Here is a 20,162-nt window from a genome sequence, read left to right on the forward strand (position 1 = left end):
GGTGACCCTGCCCTGCGTCGCTCCAGACGGTGCCCACCTGAACTCTGGCGCTTGAGCCCGCCTGTTTCACAATTCCTAATATAAGTAGCTTCAGTGGGAGAGGTGGCATCAGAGGTGGCTAAAAATAAGGGTGATGCCAAGAAAGTAGGCCTTCTCCCCCACTGTGGGTGCTGCGGTGTGCAGTCCAGATTCTCCTTTCAGGACAAGGTGCTCATTCACACAGAATGAGGGAGGGCTGGTGCTGACAACATCCAGCCGAATTATTTTGAGCCCCCTTCAAAGGGCAGCCCACATGTATTGCCTGATCATTTGGGGTTGGGTGGGTATAAAGTCCTGGCCCCCTTGACTTAAGGGGCAGGGGGGTCTCTGAGGGGCCATCCAGCTCCAGAGCTGCTCCAGGACTGGCTGAAGTCTCGGCTGCACATGTGTGGCAGCTTCTCCCTCTGCGCAGCCCTGCTCCTGTCTCTCTCACAGGGGATGTTCCTAAGGGCACTCCCCAATAAACTTCTTGCACAGAAATGTCAGAGTCCTTTTCCCAGGAACCCCAATGCACGCCATGTGCCAGGACCACAAAAAGCCTTTCATGAGCACTCCTTACGGAGAATGAGACTGTCACTATAAAAGTATGTATTAATGTACTGGGTCTCAAGCAAAATGAGCCATACTCCCTACTCATGTTCTAGCTTATGTTCTAAAACTGACACCAGAGAGATGTTGTAAATAGCACACAAGTCATCTAAAGGACTTTAAATATAAAATTATTTTACTGGAAGAATCATAGCAAGGACAAATAAAAACATTAAAATCAAGAACAGGAGTTGAGTCCAGATGACCAGCAGTTCTTCATCTACTGGATACCATAAGCCTTAACTTTTGTTTGTTTTGTTTTTTCTGGTTGTTTGCTTCTCCTGTCTCCTCCCCTGAAAAGCTGCCAGAAAATGTCACTTCCCAAGGCCCCGTCACTGGAGGAAGTATGTAACTGGACATCAAAAGATGCCTGCGTCCCCACTGCCACCTAATGGGTTCTTTGAGCATTGAGTCCTCCACTGTACAGTTCTTTTCAACTGCTGGCACTATTATCAATAAAATGGCTCAATGTGACCATATCAAACTATGGACCATTTTGGCTTCTGGAAAGAAGTTGTGTTCAGTGTCTCCTTTTTCCTTTTTACATTTGGGTACATATATCTCTGGCCACCCAGGTTGTCTGGTTTAAGTATCTCCCAACCACCAAAAAAAAAAAAAAAAAAAAAAGAAGAAGAAGAAGAAAAGAAAAGAAAGACTGCTCTATTATCCATTGTACAGTAATAGTGATATGGAATGTTCCAGGCTGTTTCTGTAAAAACTAATCTTTTTCTAAGTTAAATAAATAGTCAACATGAAACATGGGGGTGGGAAACACTCAGATAAAGAGGGTATTTTTAGGGGCTGTAATGCAGATGAATCCAATTAACTCTGAGCTTAAAAGACCATCTTAAGACTACCTACTACTGGAGGTTGTTCTAGGAGAAAGCCAGATAGGGCCAAAAAAAAAAAGAAGAAAAAAGTTCCTGTCACCACATCAGAGGGCAAGGCCCAGTGGACTGTCTCCTGCATGTGGGGAAGTCAAAGTAATTCATTCTCATGCTTTCCTTCCTGGCCTTCAAAGAGCTCCTGTGACTGCTTTAGCCTCCACTGCCCACATCTTCCTGCTAGACCTTGACCCATAGGCTTTCTATGGCCTTTTGTTTCTGACAATCACATATGCTTTTGTAATCTCTCTTACTACTTCTAAGCTTGCTAAACTGTTCCTAGCTCCTAGAGATCCTCTCAGTCTGCCGAGATTCCCCCACCATTCCCCAAACTGGTGCACACGCGTGCACACACACACACACACACACACACACGATCACCTAAAACTATACTAGCTAGTTTACAAATACTTTTCTTTTTTTAAAAAAAATTTGAAACATACAGAAAAGTTGAAAGATTTGTACAATCAACACATATATCCTCCACAATGGCTATTAACATCTTAACGTCTTGCCACAATTTAATTATTTCTCTCTCTCTCTCTATATATATACATATATGTATACACATATGTGTGTACACACACGTTTCCCCCGTTATCTGCAGTTTCACTTTCCATGGTTTCAGTTAACCATGGTCAGTTGCAGTGTACAAGCAGATAATCATCTTCTGATGTACTGTCAGAAGGTTAATAGAAACCTGACACTATGTCACAACACCTATGTCATTCACCTCACTTCATCTCATTGCAAAGACATTTTATCATCTCATATCATCACAAGAAGGGGGAGTACAGTACAGGAAGATATTCTGAGAGAGAGAGAGAGAGAGAGACCACAGCACATAACTTTTATTACAGTATATTGTTATATACTGTAATATATATAGTATGTTATTTATAATATATGAACAATATTATAATATATGATACTACATATGTTATATTATAATATTCTATTTTATTTATATATTATTGTTCATCTCTTACTGTGCCTCATTTATAAATTAAACTTTATCATAGTATGTTATGTATGGGAAAAAACACAGTATATATAGGGTTTGGTATTATTTTTGGTTTCAGGCATCCTCTGGGGGTCTTGGAACATATTGCCTATAGACAAGTGGCAACTACTGTGTAAATACACAAATATATATATATATATATACATAAATTTTATGAAATACACACAAGTATATATATATATACATACACATGAATTTTATTAAATTTCATAAAGTTTTTTTTAATAAACCATTTAAAGATAAATTACAGATGTTATGGCACTTCATCCCTAAATACCTGAATGGGTCATTTTCCTAAGTAACCAAAGTAAGTTTCACACTCAAAGTTAACAGTAATTCAATATCATCTAATACCTAGTCCATATTCAAATTTTCCAAACTACCTTCAAAATTTCTGTGGCTTTTTCAAACCAAGACCCAATAAAGATTTACCCATTGGATTTATTGTTAGGTATTTTGTCTCTTAATCTAGAACAGTTCCCCACTCTTTTTAATGACACTGACCTTTTGAAGAATGTGGGCATTTTCTTATGGAATGTTTCTGATTCTTCAATCAGGTTCATTTTATCTGTTCCTCTATCTCTGTATTTCCTGTAAACTGAAATTTGGGTCAAAAGGCTTGATTATATTCAGGTTAAGCACTTTGGGCAGTTCTCATTGGTGATGCTGTTATTTCATGTTGCATCAAATCAAGAGGACTGTGAAGTCAGGTTGTTGCCCCATTGGTTGTGCTCAGTGTGATCAGTAGATTAAGTGGGTGACTGCTAAATTTCTGCCTTTACCCCTTTGTAATTAAGTAATCTATGGGGTGATATTCTGAAACTTTGCAAACATCCCCCTTTCCCCACTTCTTTACAAGATGGGCTTTGGCTTCTATTGATGACCTTTGCCTTAATTATTGGGGACTGCACATAACGATTTTTCCAATTCTATTATTCCATCTATAAGTACTGGCCAGCATTCTCCTACAAAGAAAAAAGACCTTTCCCTCACCCTTGATTCTGAGTATCACTCTAGACTTAAGGATCTTAATGTTTGTTTATTTTTGAGAGAGAGAGAGAGAGAGCATGAGTGGGAGAAGTGGGAGAGGGACGGGGGGGGGGGGGACACATCTGAAGCAGGCTCGCGGCTATGAGTTGAGGGGCCGGTCTATCTGCGGCGGGCTGGCCGTCGGCTCGTGCTTATCATAACCCCCCAGCTTCAGCGATGCTTAACGACCTGAGTCACCCAGGTGCCCCAGATTTAGGGATTCTAAAAATGCATTCACTGCTCTGATAATCTATCACAGTACTTACTCTGTTTAGCCCAACTTNGGGGGGGGGGGGGGGGGGACACATCTGAAGCAGGCTCCAGGCTATGAGTTGACAGCACAGAGTCTGATGGAGGGTTTGAACTCACAGACCACGAGATCATAACCTGAGCCGAAGTTAGATGCTTAACCACCTGAGTCACCCAGGTGCCCCAGATTTAGGGATTCTAAAAATGCATTCACTGCTCTGATAATCTATCACAGTACTTACTCTGTTTAGCCCAACTTGACTCACATTTGGCCAGTGGAGTGACACTGGGTTCTGTGAGCTTTTGACTGGATCTTCTTAGTTCTGGGATACTTCTTTGCTTTCTGGCAAGGTGTTCTAGGCTCACCTTTATACTTTTGTACTTTCCTGGCCTGAGACCAAAAAACAGCCATTTCTCCAAGAAATGCTGTCTCTTTTATGGGGAAAGGATCTAAATATCAAGATACGGACACACTCCATTGGGAGAAATTATATACCTTTTTTAAAAAATTAGTATTTTTTTAAGTTTTTAAAATTTATTTTGAGAGAGAGAGAGAGAGAGAACGAGCTGGGGGTGGGGGAGGAGCAGAGAGAGAGAGAGAATCCCAAGCAGGCTCTGCATGGTTAGTGAAAAGCCTGCCTTGGGGCTTGAACTCACAAATGGTGAGATTATGTATGACCTGAGCCAAAATCAAGAGTTGGATGCCTAACTGACTGAGCCACCCAGGCGCCCCTATATATACTTCTAAGAAATATATATATACATAAACAACCCTAATTCAAATTTAACATCAGAGGGCTTTCCACCTTAAAACCTTATTTTATATTTTTCTTTCTTTCCCCTTAGAGTTTTAATATAAACATGTTATTCACTTTATAATAGACATGAGTTTCAAAACTGTTTTGCCAATAATATTAGCAATACATCTGTGACAGTTGAGATTTTCTTTGTTCTTTCTGCCGTCAGAATATATCCCACTAAGAACATATGTAAGATTTTTATTTAACAACACTTTCAAGTATGTCTAAAGAACTTTGAATGACTCCTCCATTTCTGATCCTTGTAAAGCCTTAGGTTATAATCTTTTTCAAACTGAAGGAATCCTATTTTCTCTTTTCAGTGGCATGTTTTCTTTCTTTAGTGGTACATGTAAAACACAGGAATGGCTGAGAATGCACATTCCCAAGATAAGCAAGTCAGTGCAGTTTTAAGTGAACAAACCAGAATTGCTATGACTGATGAGCACCTGCATTGGTTGGCATCCATTTAAGGTGTTTTTCTCTCAACCTTAAATGAATGATGCCACCTAACAATCATCTCAAGATATATTTTCAATGCACTGTACCCCAAAATACTCAAGAAGTACAAAAAGTCAGTAGCTTGCCCTGCAGCAAATCCCCATGCAAACATTCAAAACACCTATTATGACTAAAGACAAAGGGCACACGCAGCTATTATGACTATGTACATGTCTCTAACTCATCACTTTAGGCTTTAGTCAAGATAGCAAAAAATGTGAGCAAAGCTGAGGCTACTTTTAGTCAGGAAGGACGCAGTAAAAGCTAAGCTAAAGAATGCAATCTCTCAGTTAACCAACCATTTGTTGCACAAACAACATTGCTCTACAATGGGTTCATACATTTCCAAAGCTGCTATACTTTAATTCTTTTTAGCAGTGAAAAGAAATAGTTGTATATCCTAATGACAATTTGGAGTCTTCAAATGTTATTTACTTACTAGGGCTTTTTTTTTTTTATGTTTATTTTGAGACAGAGCACATGGGGAAGCGGCAGAGAGAGGGAGAGAGGAAGAGAGAGAATCCCAAGTAGGTTTCCACACTGTCAGCACAGAGCCTGACTCGGGGCTCCAGCTCACCAACCAAAAGTTCATGACCTAAGACAAAATCAAGAGCTGGACACTTAACCAGCTGAAATATCTGGATGCCCCTACTTACCAGGTTTCAGTAAAATAAACATCGGGTTTAAAGAACTAGAAGTTTTAGATGACGCTGTTTTTGAAAAATAAACATGATCAGATTTGAATGAGAATATTAAGACACTGAAAGACTTTCACACTTCAATGGAAAAGGTAAGTCTGAACACTTATTTGAAGTATCACTCTTAGTCAACGTTTATACTTGCTCCAGTTTTGTCTCAATTGAACCATTGTGAATATTAAATGGGTACATGTAAAATGCTTAGACTGATGCCTAGTACATACAACTGTTATCTCTTTGTGAGAACTAAAATTAAAACTATATTGCTTTCTCCCCCCACCAAATATAATCTGTGTTGCACAGAGGAGGGAGATATTAAAAGCAATACTGCAAACAAAAGCTATCAAGATGATCCAGAAATCCATATAGGATTTCTTATAATAAATACTTTCCTATTTTCTGACGGGGGAGGGGGTGTTCATTAAGAGTTCTCTTTGAGAGATTTTTACACATCTGTAAAGTTTACTTTATACTTGGGGAAGATCCTCTTGGCATTAGTTCTTAGAATACACAATTAGAATAAGAGCAGTTGTTAAAAATTACGTTATATTTTAAACAAATTTCTACTATGTTAAGGAATTTCATCCTTTCTGGTCTGTCTTCCCTCTTAATTCTAGCAACACACTACTGCCCTCTGCAGCATTTTCAATTCTTACACATTGCCACCCAATTATCACAAACCTGATCTAGTTTCCATCTCTATAAGGTTATCTGACTCAATAAGAGGGATATATGTTTGTATATGTAGAGAAGAAAAGGGAAGGCCCCTTTAAAAAAAGGAAGAAGGCATTAAAGCAAGATGTTGTTACAGTCGGAAAGAGCCCATCTGAGGGGAGGGCCTTCTTAAAGGTCCAGCAAAAGACCCCAATCCGCCTGGGAAGGTTCTTTTCTGGCCTCTTTGTGTCACAGGATTTTATCTTTTTAACTGGGAAAAAATGGTATACGTATGGAAAAAATGTTTACAAGGTAAACAGTAAAAAAGATCATCAATGAAAATATTTGGCTTCCATTCCAAATCTCCAGAGAGGTTTATGTAACCGTCTAGAAGTATATATTATCATAAATACAAACAATGCACATGTCTTTTAAAACATAAATAGAAGTATTCACATCACTCTGCTCATCATTCAAGACTGTAACTTGAAGACTGTTCCCTATCAGGCGAGATTAACCTATATACAATTCACTTTATTAAAACCAAGTAGGTTGTAACAAAATAGGATTTAAATAAATCAGCCTCTTCTCCGACAGGTTCTGCCACAATTTAATTAGCTTTTTATTGCTACCAAGGCTTTTGTTATTACATAAAGCGATGGCTGTCAAACTTGGGCGGACATTGATGTCACCTGGAGCGCTTGTTAAACTAGGTTGCTAAATCACCTGGAGATTCTGATTCAGAAGGTGTGGGATGGGTGCTGGGAACTTGCATTTGTAATAAATGACCAGGCACTGCGGATGCGGGAGTTGCGGGGACCACACTTTGCGAACCAACCCTAGTATGAATGCTGCACTAAATTCCGTTCCTCCCACCTCCCAGCACCGCTAGTCTAAGGCACACGCGATTATTCCCTTGGGAACTTCTGGAACGGTCCAACGGCACCAACTCCTACGGAAAGCAAGGTGTCTCCCTCCGCAGAAATTGACAAAAGACAAGCCTACATCCGGCGCGGCCCACCTACGCCATTTCCTTCCTACGAAGCTCCGCCTAGTCCGCGTCCCTGTCGCTAGTAAGGCTGGGCCGCCCAGAGAACGCTGGGAATCGCGTGAGTAAGGCGACGTCTCGCGAGGCTTTCAACGTTTCGCGAGATTTCACCCGCTTCTGTCTTTTCCTCCTTCCCGTGCCCGGTTTTCTTCCCCTCCCCCTCATCGCCGACCAAGTTCTGTTTCAGACGGAGTCGCCTTGGTGTTGCCGCGGAGATTTTTCCCTTCTGCCACAGCTGTCGCCGCCCCGACCCCTTCCTGCCGCCCTGCCCACAACCCCACACAAGGTAACGAACCCGGCGAGGCAGACAGCAGGGCCTCGCCAGGCCTCGGCCTCTGTCGAGTTGAAGCGGAGGCCTGAGGCCGAGGAGCGGGCCGCGCTGGAGAGGCCTGGGCGCCGGCAGGAGTGTTAGGAGCCCGGCCACCTCTCCCAGCCAGCGTTTTGGGCCCTGAGCTGCCCCGGGCCGGCCTCGGGCCTCGGTGCTGTGGCGGCGAACGGGGCTAACCCCGGAAATCCGTCGTCGGGTGGGATAGGGACGCGGGAGGCCTCTTCGGGACGCCGTCGGCCGTTCGGGGCCGAGCGTGTTTGGGGCTGTGAGCTGTGAGGCTCCGGCACCGCTGGGGTCCGCTCCGTTTGTGTTTTCGGTTTCCCTGGAGCTTGCGTTTGAATTTCGAGGTCTGACATAATCGACCAGTCGTGGCGGGCTTTGAGGCGTTGGGCGACTGGGAGGAGAGCGAGCGAGCGGGCGTGCGGTGGCCCCCTTGGAGCCCTTCCAAGCTTCCAGGCTGGCGTTGAACAGGGATCGGGAATACAGCGAAGGGTCCTCGGAACCCGGCGTGTTTGCTCTGTAACTGGAGAACGGAGTCTTGTATCTTATTTTCCGCAGAAGGACGAACCAGATTTGGTGAAAGGCACGCTCCGTAGAATGCCTAACTGGGGTAGTATTTGTGCCGTTTCTCTGATGAAGGCAGTATTTAAATGATTGGGGTTTTTTAATCTTTTTTTTTTTCCTCAGAGGAAGATGTTCCAAACACTAGCCGAAGAGCTCATGTACAGAGAATTTTTTATGTAGTTAATTCAAAAGCTACTTATATTTTGTTTTGGAAGTTTCTTTAGTGCTTCAAAATATTTTTTCCGGCAGCCTTCGACTCTTCGAACAGATCAGTGCTTCTTTTTGTTGTTGTTGTTTTTGAAAGTGCAACAACTGTGTTAATTGAGCCAAATACAGTGTCTTCCTTGTTTCACAAGCTTTAAAAAAAAGAAAGAAAGAAAGAAATTCTCCCTTTCCCTTTTGTCTTAGCTCCTGTTTTTTGTTTCTGTGTGGAATTTATTTGGCAAGTTTATAATCTGCAGAATCCATTGCCTTGATGTTTGGGTTTGGCTCACAGCTTTTCTCAGAATGAAGTGTAAAGGTAATGGAAATAAGTGAAGCTGCAGCAGTGAGTTATATTAAGGAGTTGGGAGCAAAACTGGCAGAGATTAAGTCAGACAGGGAAATTATTTTTTATGGTGTTTTTCGTTCAGTTTTCATGGCCTTAACCTTTTTTTTCCCCCCAGATGTCAGAAGATCTAGCAAAGCAGCTGGCAAGCTACAAAGCTCAACTCCAGCAAGTTGAAGCTGCATTGTCTGGAAATGGAGAAAATGAAGATTTGCTGAAATTAAAGAAAGATTTACAAGTAAGTATGAGAGGACGCTAATAGTTACAGTGTTTGGAAAAAAGTATTTCTGTGTTTTTCAGATGATTTATTGCTTAGAATCCGAAGCACAATTGGGAGGAGTATTTCTCCCGTTATCCTCCCTTGTGTGTAAATGTGTGCATGCACATAGGCATGTATTGCTCACTGAAGTAGGGTTGCTGTTTCCTTAGTTGTATACATCAAAATGAGCAAAGCATTGTTCTGTGTTCTGTAAATTTTACATGCTCATAATTTTTAAAAATCAGAGTTGATTTTAGAAGTCTGTCAAACCTAGAGAAGAGGTATGTATACCTTTACAGTGGAAAGTACTTTTATTTTTAAAGATCTGGCAAAAGAAATTTAGTTTGAAAGGTAACTAAAAAGAGAAAAATAATATTGAATTAAAAGTTAACTGTACTGGAATTAAAACAAATGTGGAAGAATTTTATAAATGACCTAGAAAATGAGAAATATGTAACATTAGGATTCTTTTTAATGCCACAAAGTTCTTGATCATGAAATAAGAGTGTATGTGTGTTTCAAAGCTAGCATGTAAACATCTTCTTGAAAACACATTATAAGAATATGTAAAGGGATACTTGTTTTCTGCATAAATGTTATGTAATGTTTGAATTTAAAGCTAGGTTTTACAGTGTAGTTGTTGACACTTGTTGAGGTTGAATTGATGTGGAAAGAGCTTCATTTGTTTGGTCATGGGAGAGTTTCAGAGGTACGAAACTTGCTTTTTAAAACTTGCACTGGGGTTTCAAGACAAAAATAACCATGATGGTAAATATCTGTTGTTTCTCAGAACACTAGGTTGATTAATAAAAATACCGTATGAGTGTGTGTATGTATGTATGACTTCATTTTTGAACATTTGAGAACTTAAAATTTTGAACCTGATTTTTTTTTGAAAGTTTTAAATGGTGTTTTGGTTAGATAGTCTTTACTGATTCGGTACAAAACTTGAATCATCTTTATCCCTGTCTAAATTCTTTTCCTCCCTTTTTCATCTTCTTGCCCATTAAAATCAATATTTTAGGGATATTAGAACTGCAAATGAATGAAACTTATTTGAAATAGAGGCCAGGTATAGGACTTTGAAAGGGTTTATCTGGGCATAATTAAAATGAGCTGAATATTTTCAGGTTCAAATTCTAGATTTAGGATAAACTTACCTAAGTTGCAATAGTATGTGGTTTTTAAAAACACAGAAGACAGGACTCTTCTTCAGTATATGGAAGTCAGGCCGGTGAACTTCAGAATGCCAGTCAGCAATAAAAGATGTTTTGGGAGCAGTTTCTCCCATTCACAGGCCAGCTTTCTGCATACTTCAAAGAAGGATCCTGGCATGCATCTTGTTTTACCAAGTTAAAAGCAGTCCTTTTTTTCTTTGAAGAAAATAAAACATTGTCAATATTGTGTATATTGCTTCCTGAGCAGTTGGGAGGAGGGATATATGTGGAACTGGTGGAGGGGGAGTTGGGAGTGAAGGTCGAAACATTATTGTGAGGTCTTTTTAAAATTTCTGGAATAAATTGTTAGTGTCTAGGCAGAATTGCCTTGCTATGACATGATCTGTAGTGGAAGTATTGTAGGGAGCGAGACCATTGTGGTAGGCATTGTGGTAAGCACATAAATGGCTTACTTAGGGTTCAGTTAATAATGGTCATTTATCTGTAAAATATCCATTTAGAACAGCACTGTTTACTGTAGAACTTTCCATGATGATGGAAATGTTCTGTATCTACTGTAGTAGTGGAGCCACTAGGGACCGTTGATTATTTGAACTATAGCTAGGGTAGCTGAAGAACTGAATTTTTAATTTTATTTAAGTAGCCACGTATGACTACCATATTGGATAGCACAGCTTTAGAAGCTTAAGTTCTAAAACTTAAGATAGTAGTAACACAGTATGTTTTTCCTGACCAGACGTGATCACGATTTCTTTTCCTCTTATTTTGTCATGAAAACAAATTTTTCATTTTGGTTTACTAGATACAGGTCTGTTTTGAACTGAAAATTCCTCAAAGTTGGAAGGCATTATTGACGATTAAAGTTCTGAAAAGTGTTTAGATACCTGCTTCCACGTGGTAATTGTTGTCTCCGTTGACTACACTTACAGCTCCTGTTTTGTCATGGGTTTTTTAAAAATAATTTTCCTTTTTTTCCTCTTCTCTATTTTTGGGATGTGCCTCATGCATTGGATATTTAATTCTTCCTTTTGTATTTGCTGAAAAGTTGTTCAGACTGATGATGACTGAGTTTGTGGCCTTTATTTTGTGTTCCGTTAGTGAAATGTCTTTATCCTGGTTTTGAATTTGTTTGCCCTTTCATTTATGACAAAATGCTTTCCTACATTTTTTTTGTTGACTCCATTTTGCCAGTAAGGCTTCCACATTTATATGTACTGTCTTTCGTATAGAATACAGTTACTCACCTGGCAGCACATTAATCTACTGAAGTCCTGATTGCCTTTTTCACTTAAAAAAGTAGGAATAGTAAATTCTAGGCTAGCTTTTACTAGCTCCCGAGGCAGTCTGTGCTAATCACAAAAATAGTCAATTTATTAGGCTGTTGTGCTGAATAAACTGGTTCTAAAGGAGGCAGGGGTCAAGTCACTTGTCTCATATATTACAGTGGCTCTCTGCATCCCCGAAACGCCTTCCTTCAGTAAGCAGAGTGCTTGAGTGCACCCTTTGACCTGCTGATATGTAGATCACAACATCTGATGCTTCCTGGAATTGCCGATTACTGTAACTGCTGCCCATCTGTCGATGAAGGAGCAGTTTCAGAACTCAGACTTGGGGGAGGAAAAGTAATTAATGGTATGTACCTTTAAGAACCCCCTCATACATAAAATAGTTTCTCTAATACTTTGGTCCATATGCACATGTAAAGAAAACATTGAGAAGGGTCTTCATAGTTTGTTGGGAGGGGTGTTGTAAAACATGGCAAAATGGAAGGATAATTAGGGATAAGCCCTGGATTTTTTTTTTTTAAAGTATCACTTCAGTGCAGGGCTCTGAAAATTATAACATGCACAGCTTTTCAAGACCCTTTGGTGAAAATGTATTTCCTTAGGAAAATAAAATGGCAAGATGCTGTATCCTAAGAGAGGTAGAATTCTAAATCTGAGACCTACAAATGCAGAAGTCATGTTTGTGTTTTAGTTAAATGGAATTATTTAATGATAGGGATTGTATTGGCTCTTGAGTCAAGGCTTACTGTAGTATATTCTGGCCCTAAAAGTGGGTGATTAAAAACAAGACTGGACAGTTTACTCTCCTCCTTTTACAGTACCTCATCTATTTATTTGGAAATTCTTTGCCTTATTTGCAAAGGATTGTCTAATTAAGTCATTTGAATGGCTATTTGGCACCTAATAGAACGTCATTAAAGGTACTACTCTACTGAATTTTTAATTCAAATCTGAGTTAGCCTAGTTTTTCTATTTACAAAATTGGTCTTTGTCCAAGGGCTTACTCCCTCTCCCCCCCCTTTTTTTTTGAAGGCTCAAATATTAGTTTTTCAGAAATAGCCAGGAAGATTTAGAATCTTCAGGAGAGAGGTAATATATAACTTCTGGGCTTCTGATCCAGAACTACTATTATAGAACTTCAGTGGGAGAGAGACATAAACTCAGTATAGAGTTTAAGTTTGTTACTTTTTCTCCCAAAACACACTGCGATGCTTTAAGGTATTTTATATGCAACAATGGGGGAACAGGTATGTAAGTTTTTAAAATAAATCTTAAAAGGTAATACATAACACAAATCTTCATTGGAGTGAAAATAGGAGATAGGTAGCAGAATCTGGCCGTTTGTACTATATCATGTTTTTTAACTAACCCTACCAAACACCCTTGAATGAATCCAAGAAGTGTAAGACTGAAGTAGAAAAAACACTTGCCACACAGGCAGGTATTGCCTTTCTGTGTGTGTTACATTTATTTTATTTTTTCCTTTTAAACTGAAGCTGTGCTGATGTGCTTTTTAGAATATTTTAAATCTAACCTGGTAATTTGCTTACCTGGATGGGGTAAGTCATATAATAAATGTAATAAATGACTAGGAAGACTATTGGCTTTTTCTGTATGCTTATAATATTTTAGTAATATGTATGAGCAGGAAATTACTAATAAGTTGCTTCAGGTGTTTTGGGTTTTGTCTGTCTTCTGTTGGGGGTGGGGAACATGTTGGCTAGAGAGTTAATACTACTGTCAAGCAATGCCCTGTATAACAGTCCAGTTGCATGAAATACATGTGACAAAGATACGAGATAAAAGTGATCTTGAATGTAGTTCAGTCTCTCATAATCAACTCTTTCTCATATTAGATCTCTTTAGCTAAAATAGGAGCTTAAAAATAATGCATGGTCAGGGCACCTTGCTAGCTTAGTCAATAGAACAAGTGACTCCTGATAATAGGGTGAGGAGTTCAAACCCCATGTTGTGTGTAGAGCTTACTTTAAAAAAAAAAAAAAGAAAAGAAAAAAGAAATAATGCGTGGTATAAGCTTAAGTCTGCCATTTTCTATTAGTATTTGAGGTTAATTAAAGTTGAAAGGCAACTGTCTAGGTTTAAATCCTGGTTCCACCACTGTATAAAATATTGTATCTTAGTTTCTACATGAGGATAATCAGAGTACCTATGTCATAGTATTGTTATGAACTGCAAGCAGACTTATGTAGCATACTTAATAGGTGCTTTATGGTATGAGACCTAAAGTCATCAAAATAAAAACCTGTTGAAAGGTGATAAGCAAATTATAAAAATAATGCTATGGTTTTATTTTGTTGTTTTTTTGTTTTGTTTTGTTTTAGGAAGTTATAGAACTAACCAAAGACCTTCTGTCAACTCAGCCTTCTGAAACTCTTGCAAGTTCAGACAGTTTTGCTTCTACTCAGCCCACTCATTCATGGAAAGTAGGAGACAAGTGTATGGCAATCTGGAGTGAAGATGGACAGTAAGTGTAGAAAAAACTCTAACTATAACATGAAATAATAAAATACAATGGTAAGAAGTTTTTATTCAGTTTGAACTACCTGTTTTAATCTTTATGTATAGCTAGTGTGATTTGTAAAGTAAATTTGATTCTTGGGTGGTTACCACTAAGACAGTTAAGTCTTTAGCTTTAGAATTAATTTTGGGGCAGTTGGTGGACTTACATCCTAGTAGAAAGAAAAAGCAGAGGAAAATGAATGGATAGTTAAAAAGTAATCTAAATTTCTTCCTCAGGTTGAAAATTGAATAGTTGGCTGTCTTAGACTTACATGAGAAACACTCAGATTATTCCTGTTAGAAATATCTTTTCTCAAAGAGATTGACTAAAGCATGTTTAATAGACATGTAGGAGACTTTCCTGACAATATTTTAATTAGGACCCCCTTTTTGATAGTAGATGACTAACTCCAACCACTGTTTGTATTGTCTTTACCAAAGAGCCAACTGATTACAGAAGCTCCATTTTAGACACATGTAATAGTTGAATCACTGCAGTGTAAAGTCTTAATAGGCTGAGTACTAAACCTTTACTCACCTGCTTACAGTCATGATATCTTTACAGGTGTTATGAAGCCGAGATTGAGGAGATAGATGAAGAAAACGGCACCGCTGCAATCACCTTTGCTGGCTATGGCAATGCTGAAGTGACTCCATTGTTGAACCTCAAGCCTGTGGAAGAAGGAAGGAAGGCAAAGGAGGACAGTGGCAACAAGCCCATGTCAAAGTAAGTGACTTTGACGTTAGCAGTTTAAGTGTAATCTTCCCCATTTTGGTATTTTAGGTAGTCTGTGGAATTCATGCAGGCTAGATTAGGGTGAGAAGGTTATGATACTCCTTACCGTTGTTTCGAAGATAGCTGTGTATGTATATGTACGCCTAGGTAAAGTGAAGACATTTTGGTTCCCACTTAGGCATTCAGTAAACACTTATTAAGAAGATAATATGTACCTCTCACTAAACCAGGTGCTGGGGTTATACCGTAGTGAATACAACCAACTTGGACCTTGTCCTGATTGAGTTTATAGTCTATAGAGAAGAAAACACAAAATTAAAGAACTTTAATAGTAAATTATAGAAGTTATTAAGAGAACATAATGGGTACTTCAAGGGAACAAAGAAAAGATACCTAAACTATATTTTAGTCATCAGGGCAAATTTCTTTGAGAAAATGACATCCAAACTGAGATTTGAAAAGAAAAGGAGTTAGCCAGGTAAATGAACTTGAAGGTATGACCTTGATTAAACTTCTTAACTTCTTTCCTCATTTGTAAACAGGGTTGATAGTATCTATTTTGTAGGGTTGTAAGCATAAGTATTAGCATTAATAAAGCATGTGGTCCAGTTCTTTATAATGTTGTAAGAGTTTAGTAAATGTTTACTTCAAAAAAAGAAAACAAGTGGGGACATAGAGGTAACAGAAACAAATTCCTGTAGTGAAAACTTAGGGCTTGAAGGTCGGTGCTTTGACAAAAGAGGTTAGAGAGAGGTTGAGGCCAAATCACCAAGAGCTTGACAGCCACTGTTGTATTTCAAATAGAGGAGATAATGTGATCATAGTTGAGCTTTTGAATAATCCCGGACAGCTAATGCAGTGATCCAGATGTGAGATAATGGTGTCCTGAACCCTGAGAGCAGCAGTAGGAGGGTACAGAAGGATATGGCTTGACCTGTATTTGAGGTAGAGTTAACATTTTAGTAAACTTACGCATATTTGCCACAATTTTCTCTCTTTTTGGATTTTTCAACAGTTTTTTGTTGTTGCTTGGTTTAAGCCTCAATGTGAGGCTTGAACTCAGGACTCTGAAATTAAGACCTGAGCTGAAATCAAGAGTTGGACACTTAACTGACTGAGCCACCCAGGCACCCCTCACAAGTAACTTAAGTGGCTACAGAAGTAAATATATCTGAACTTGGGGAAATTATATCACTTGAGTATCCCAATAAGAAATTCAGATTGTAGGGGTGCCTGAGTGACTCAGTCTGTTAAGCGTCTGACTTTGGCGTAGGTCATGATCATGCAGTTTGTTGGTTCAAGCCCCACATCGGGCTCTTTGCTAACAGCTCAGCCTGGAGCCTGCTTGGGTTTCTGTGTGTGTGTGTGTGTGTCTGTCTGTCTGTCTCTCTGTCTGTCTCTCTCTCTCTCTCCCCCCCCCCCACCTCCCTCTCCCTCCCTCCCTCCCCTTCCCTTTCCCTGCTCATGCTCTCTCTCTCTCTCAAAAATAAACATGACAAAAATTTTTTAAAAAATCAGATTGTAGAACAATATAACCTCTCCCTTTTTAGTCTTTGACATCTGTGTAAAAAAAGCCACATTTAGCTTCGTAGTTGTGATTATATGATACAGAAGACATGATCTTCTTTTGGTGAGAAGTCAGTACGTAAACTGAGCAGAAATTATTGAGAGCATTAGGCTCTGATCCTAGATGCAGGAGTGTTTTTGAAAAACCCCAGTTTTTGTCTTTAAGAATTTTAAGCTGTGATTTTCCTTTGTGCTGCTGTACTCTTCTAGTCTAGATGAAATAGTTTATATACTTTTGCTAAATGCGTCATAGTAAACTTGCTATCTATCCATTTAGAAAAGGATAAAGGCTTAGACCACTGTTAATGTTAAAACTTATTTCTAAAACACACCTGGCAAAAGCAATGTAAATGTCAAAAAGTCCTGTTTAAATATTTGATTTGAATGGGTAATAGATTACAGATATGGCTTGAAAGCTTCCAAGGATGCTGTGTATTTCAAATAACACTTCATAGTAATACTGAGTGATTGGCATTGTTGATGTTTAGTGCTTCTGTTCATGGAGTGTGTAGGTATATTATGGGGTTTTTTGTTGTTGTTCTGGTTTTGTTGTTAGTTTTGTTTGGCACTGCTAAATATCTCTAAGGAAATCATCTACTAAATCTTAAGAGTTGACATTTAGCTGTTATATCCACACAGAAAAGAAATGATTGCCCAGCAGCGTGAATATAAAAAGAAGAAAGCTTTGAAAAAAGCACAGAGAATAAAAGAACTTGAGCAGGAAAGAGAGGACCAGAAGGTGAAATGGCAGCAGTTCAACAATAGAGCCTATTCTAAAAACAAAAAAGGCCAGGTTAGTAAATCTTTCCATCATACTTCATAAATGTGAAAAGTAAAACTGTCATTAAAATAACTTTAAAATGATTGAGCCTGGGTGGCTCGATCAGTTAAGCATCCGATTTCAGATCAGGTAATGATCTTATGATTTGTGGGTTTGAGCCCTGCATCAGGCTCTGCTGACAGCTCAGAGCCTAGAGCCTGCTTCAGATTCTATGTATCCCTCTCTCTCTGCCCCTCCCCCACTCACCCTGTCTCTGTCTCAGAAATAAATAAGCATTAAAAAAATAAAATGAAAAAGGTGGTACATAGGCTTAAAAAAATCATAGCTGGATCTTAAATTCATAATCCTCTTCAATCTTCTGTTTAACTTATTGCAAAATACCCATTCGCCACTGTTTTTGCAATAGAAACACTTATGAGAGAGTTTATCTCAGGAATTAGAGAAGATCTAGATCATTTACCCTTCTATAAACTAAAATTTGAAGAACTATTTGCTACCTTACCTACCACTTAGAGGGAGTGTGATGAATCCTACCTCTTTTGTTAACCTGCTTTATATGCTGGGGGTCCCTGGTAGATTTTATTTAAAAGAGCACTCCGGTTCTCTTGATGTGTACTGTACTTCTTACGTGTATCATAGAAATTCCCCCCACCAAAACTGATCAAAGTGGTTTCTCTTTTATTTCCACTAGGTAAAAAGGAGTATTTTTGCTTCACCTGAGAGTGTAACTGGCAAAGTTGGAGTAGGAACTTGTGGAATTGCTGATAAACCTATGACACAATATCAAGATACCTCTAAATACAATGTCAGGCATTTGATGCCTCAATAATCAGAAAAACTGTTGGATTTCATCTCTGCAGGGCTTTACATTTACCTTTTTATCCTTATATTTTTCTAAAGGTAAATTATTTGTTAGATGAGTAAGGAAGATACCATTGTCGTCCTTGTTTGACTTCAATAGAATGAAACTTGAAGAAATTGCATTTGATAACTGCTATTCATTTACCTTTTGTTACTACTACCACAGTTTCCTTAAAGTTTGTTGAATAAAGCAACTTTTCTAGATAGATGCTGCAATACAGCACTTAGATGAATTGTTGATCTTCCTAATATCAGGCCCTTACTTAATGGATGGTGTATACATTTTGTACAGTCCTAACTTGGAATACTCAGATGCTTTGAACTTGCCACATATTGTAGCAATTCACTGGAACATCAAGGCAAAATACCAGCCTGCTAAGGAGCTCTTTTATCTTCAGTGTAAACCTAGCTGTTGCCTAATTAAGCCTAGACATACGTTAATTTGTAAATGTCAAACTTTGTTTTGAGGTTTTTCCTTCAATAATTTGCTAAGCCTATTAGGCTATCTCTAAAATTGATTCAGCTCTTCTAGTCTTTCCACGGAGTTTTAATTTTATCTAAGAAACCATGTTTAGGACCTGCTACCTTTTCTAGGGTGGTTTTTTGTTTTGTTTTGTTTTGTTTTTTTTTAAATGTTTGCTCTTTTTCTGTGTTGATTTTTCCCTTACGGTAGTGGTACCATTTTTTGGATGTGTAATGTTTATATAAGAAAACAAAAAGCTGATGTATAGCCCTGTATACAGTGTAGATACTATTTTTGTAAAAAAACAAAAAACAAAAAAACCAAGGCTAAATTAATGAACAGGAGTACTGAATGTTTCATCATTAAAAATTTACTGTATTTCTTGTGCATTAATCTGACCATAATTTCCCTGTATATTATGTTCATGTAGCTGAGTTTGTAATTTTTGTTAACTAGATCAAGTTGTCAGCATTTGTTGGTATAAGTGAACATCACAGTTATCCTGAGTTTAAGCCAAATATATGCATAGTAAAGTGTCTTCCTGTTAATGGAAGATGGTGATTTTTAGGATATGTGTTAATTTCAGTTTTTTGTATGTTTAACTTTTATTAAATAAAGTGTTTTTAAAATCTCCGGGATGTGTTAACAGAAGGGTGGTGAAGTCTTACCTGGCAGCATTGATCTAGTGATTAAGCTTCAGTGTATTTTCATTCATCATTTCCACAGAAAAGAGAATATTGAGTATGTTTGTGATAAAGGTTTCAGTAAATCCTTATGTACATCCATTAGACATAAAAAATTGGGTCCTAAAGGACAAACTATTTTTATTTAAGGGCTTGTGTTATATATAGAGGTGTTTGTAAATTTTTGGTAAAAGGGGAAAATAAAAATTTTAATTTAATGAATTTTAATTATTGTGGCAAACTGAAACTTAGGAGGACAGTGGTGAGAAGTAGAGTTCTTTATTTTGCTCCTTCACCTCTCTCCCAACCCAGGAGGATCACTGTTTTCCTTTCTATAATTTATGGCCACAGGGTAGAACATGTAGGACCGAATGAAAGGTGAAGCCTTCCTTAAATACATGGCAATAATTACAGCAGAAAAGGGCTACTTAGCCTGAAGAACTCCTAAAAATATACTGTTCTTGTAACCAGTGTAACAAACATCTTAAGAACTAGGAAGAGTATCTTTGCAGGATGGATTGCAAGGGAACTTTAAAAAGCACTTGGAAGGATACTTGGTACAATTGTGTCACCACACAAAACGTGTTTTGTTGAGATTACCTTGGCATGTTGGAATAGTAATTCACCCGGTGTTTGTGCGGGCAAGACCCTTGTGTTGAGACTTGTATCCCCTTTGACCCAAGGGCCTTCCTTTCTGCACATTTAATTCTCCTGGGAGGGGCTTTGTAGGAGAGAAAAGGAATAAAAACGACCATACCATATAAAACATTTAAAAAATACAGCACACAGGAGTCTTTGTGTGAAGGACCTGTAAGTGGCCCTTTGAAAAGTCCTAGTGTCGAGATGATGATGGTGTTTCTGGACTAAACTAAAAGGATC

The 20,162-nt window shown here is 38.5% G+C and overlaps 1 protein-coding gene across 2 annotated transcripts; it reads left to right on the forward strand.

Moving 5' to 3' along the window:
* The first annotated feature begins 5,713 nt into the window (after window positions 1-5,713).
* SMNDC1 (survival motor neuron domain containing 1) lies at window positions 5,714-19,233 on the forward strand. Of its 2 annotated transcripts, XM_039250725.1 has the most exons (7): window positions 5,714-5,901; window positions 7,347-7,797; window positions 9,069-9,188; window positions 14,016-14,158; window positions 14,759-14,920; window positions 17,135-17,288; window positions 17,968-19,233. In XM_039250725.1, the coding sequence occupies exons 3-7, from the start codon at window positions 9,069-9,071 to the stop codon at window positions 18,103-18,105; spliced, it is 717 nt and encodes a 238-aa protein (XP_039106656.1). In that variant the 5' UTR covers window positions 5,714-5,901; window positions 7,347-7,797; the 3' UTR covers window positions 18,106-19,233. The 2 variants fall into 2 exon arrangements, with proteins under 2 accessions (XP_039106656.1, XP_039106657.1); XM_039250726.1 differs by lacking the exons at window positions 5,714-5,901; window positions 7,347-7,797 and adding an exon at window positions 11,832-12,019 and having other exon boundaries at window positions 9,103-9,188.
* Window positions 19,234-20,162: the final 929 nt, after the last annotated feature.

Source organism: Hyaena hyaena, unplaced genomic scaffold (assembly GCF_003009895.1).
Source record: "Hyaena hyaena isolate Hyena2069 unplaced genomic scaffold, ASM300989v1 scaffold_379, whole genome shotgun sequence".
NCBI classification, from domain to species: Eukaryota; Metazoa; Chordata; class Mammalia; order Carnivora; family Hyaenidae; genus Hyaena; species Hyaena hyaena.

What these genes read in the sequence shown, in the direction of transcription:
- SMNDC1 (XM_039250725.1), top strand. Translation starts at nt 9,069, where the DNA reads ATGTCAGAAGATCTAGCAAAGCAGCTGGCAAGCTACAAAGCTCAACTC. An exon ending in AATTAAAGAAAGATTTACAA is followed by an intron (nt 9,189 to 14,015) that starts GTAAGTATGAGA and finishes GTTTTGTTTTAG; the next exon opens with GAAGTTATAGAACTAACCAA. An exon ending in CTAAAAACAAAAAAGGCCAG is followed by an intron (nt 17,289 to 17,967) that starts GTTAGTAAATCT and finishes TATTTCCACTAG; the next exon opens with GTAAAAAGGAGTATTTTTGC.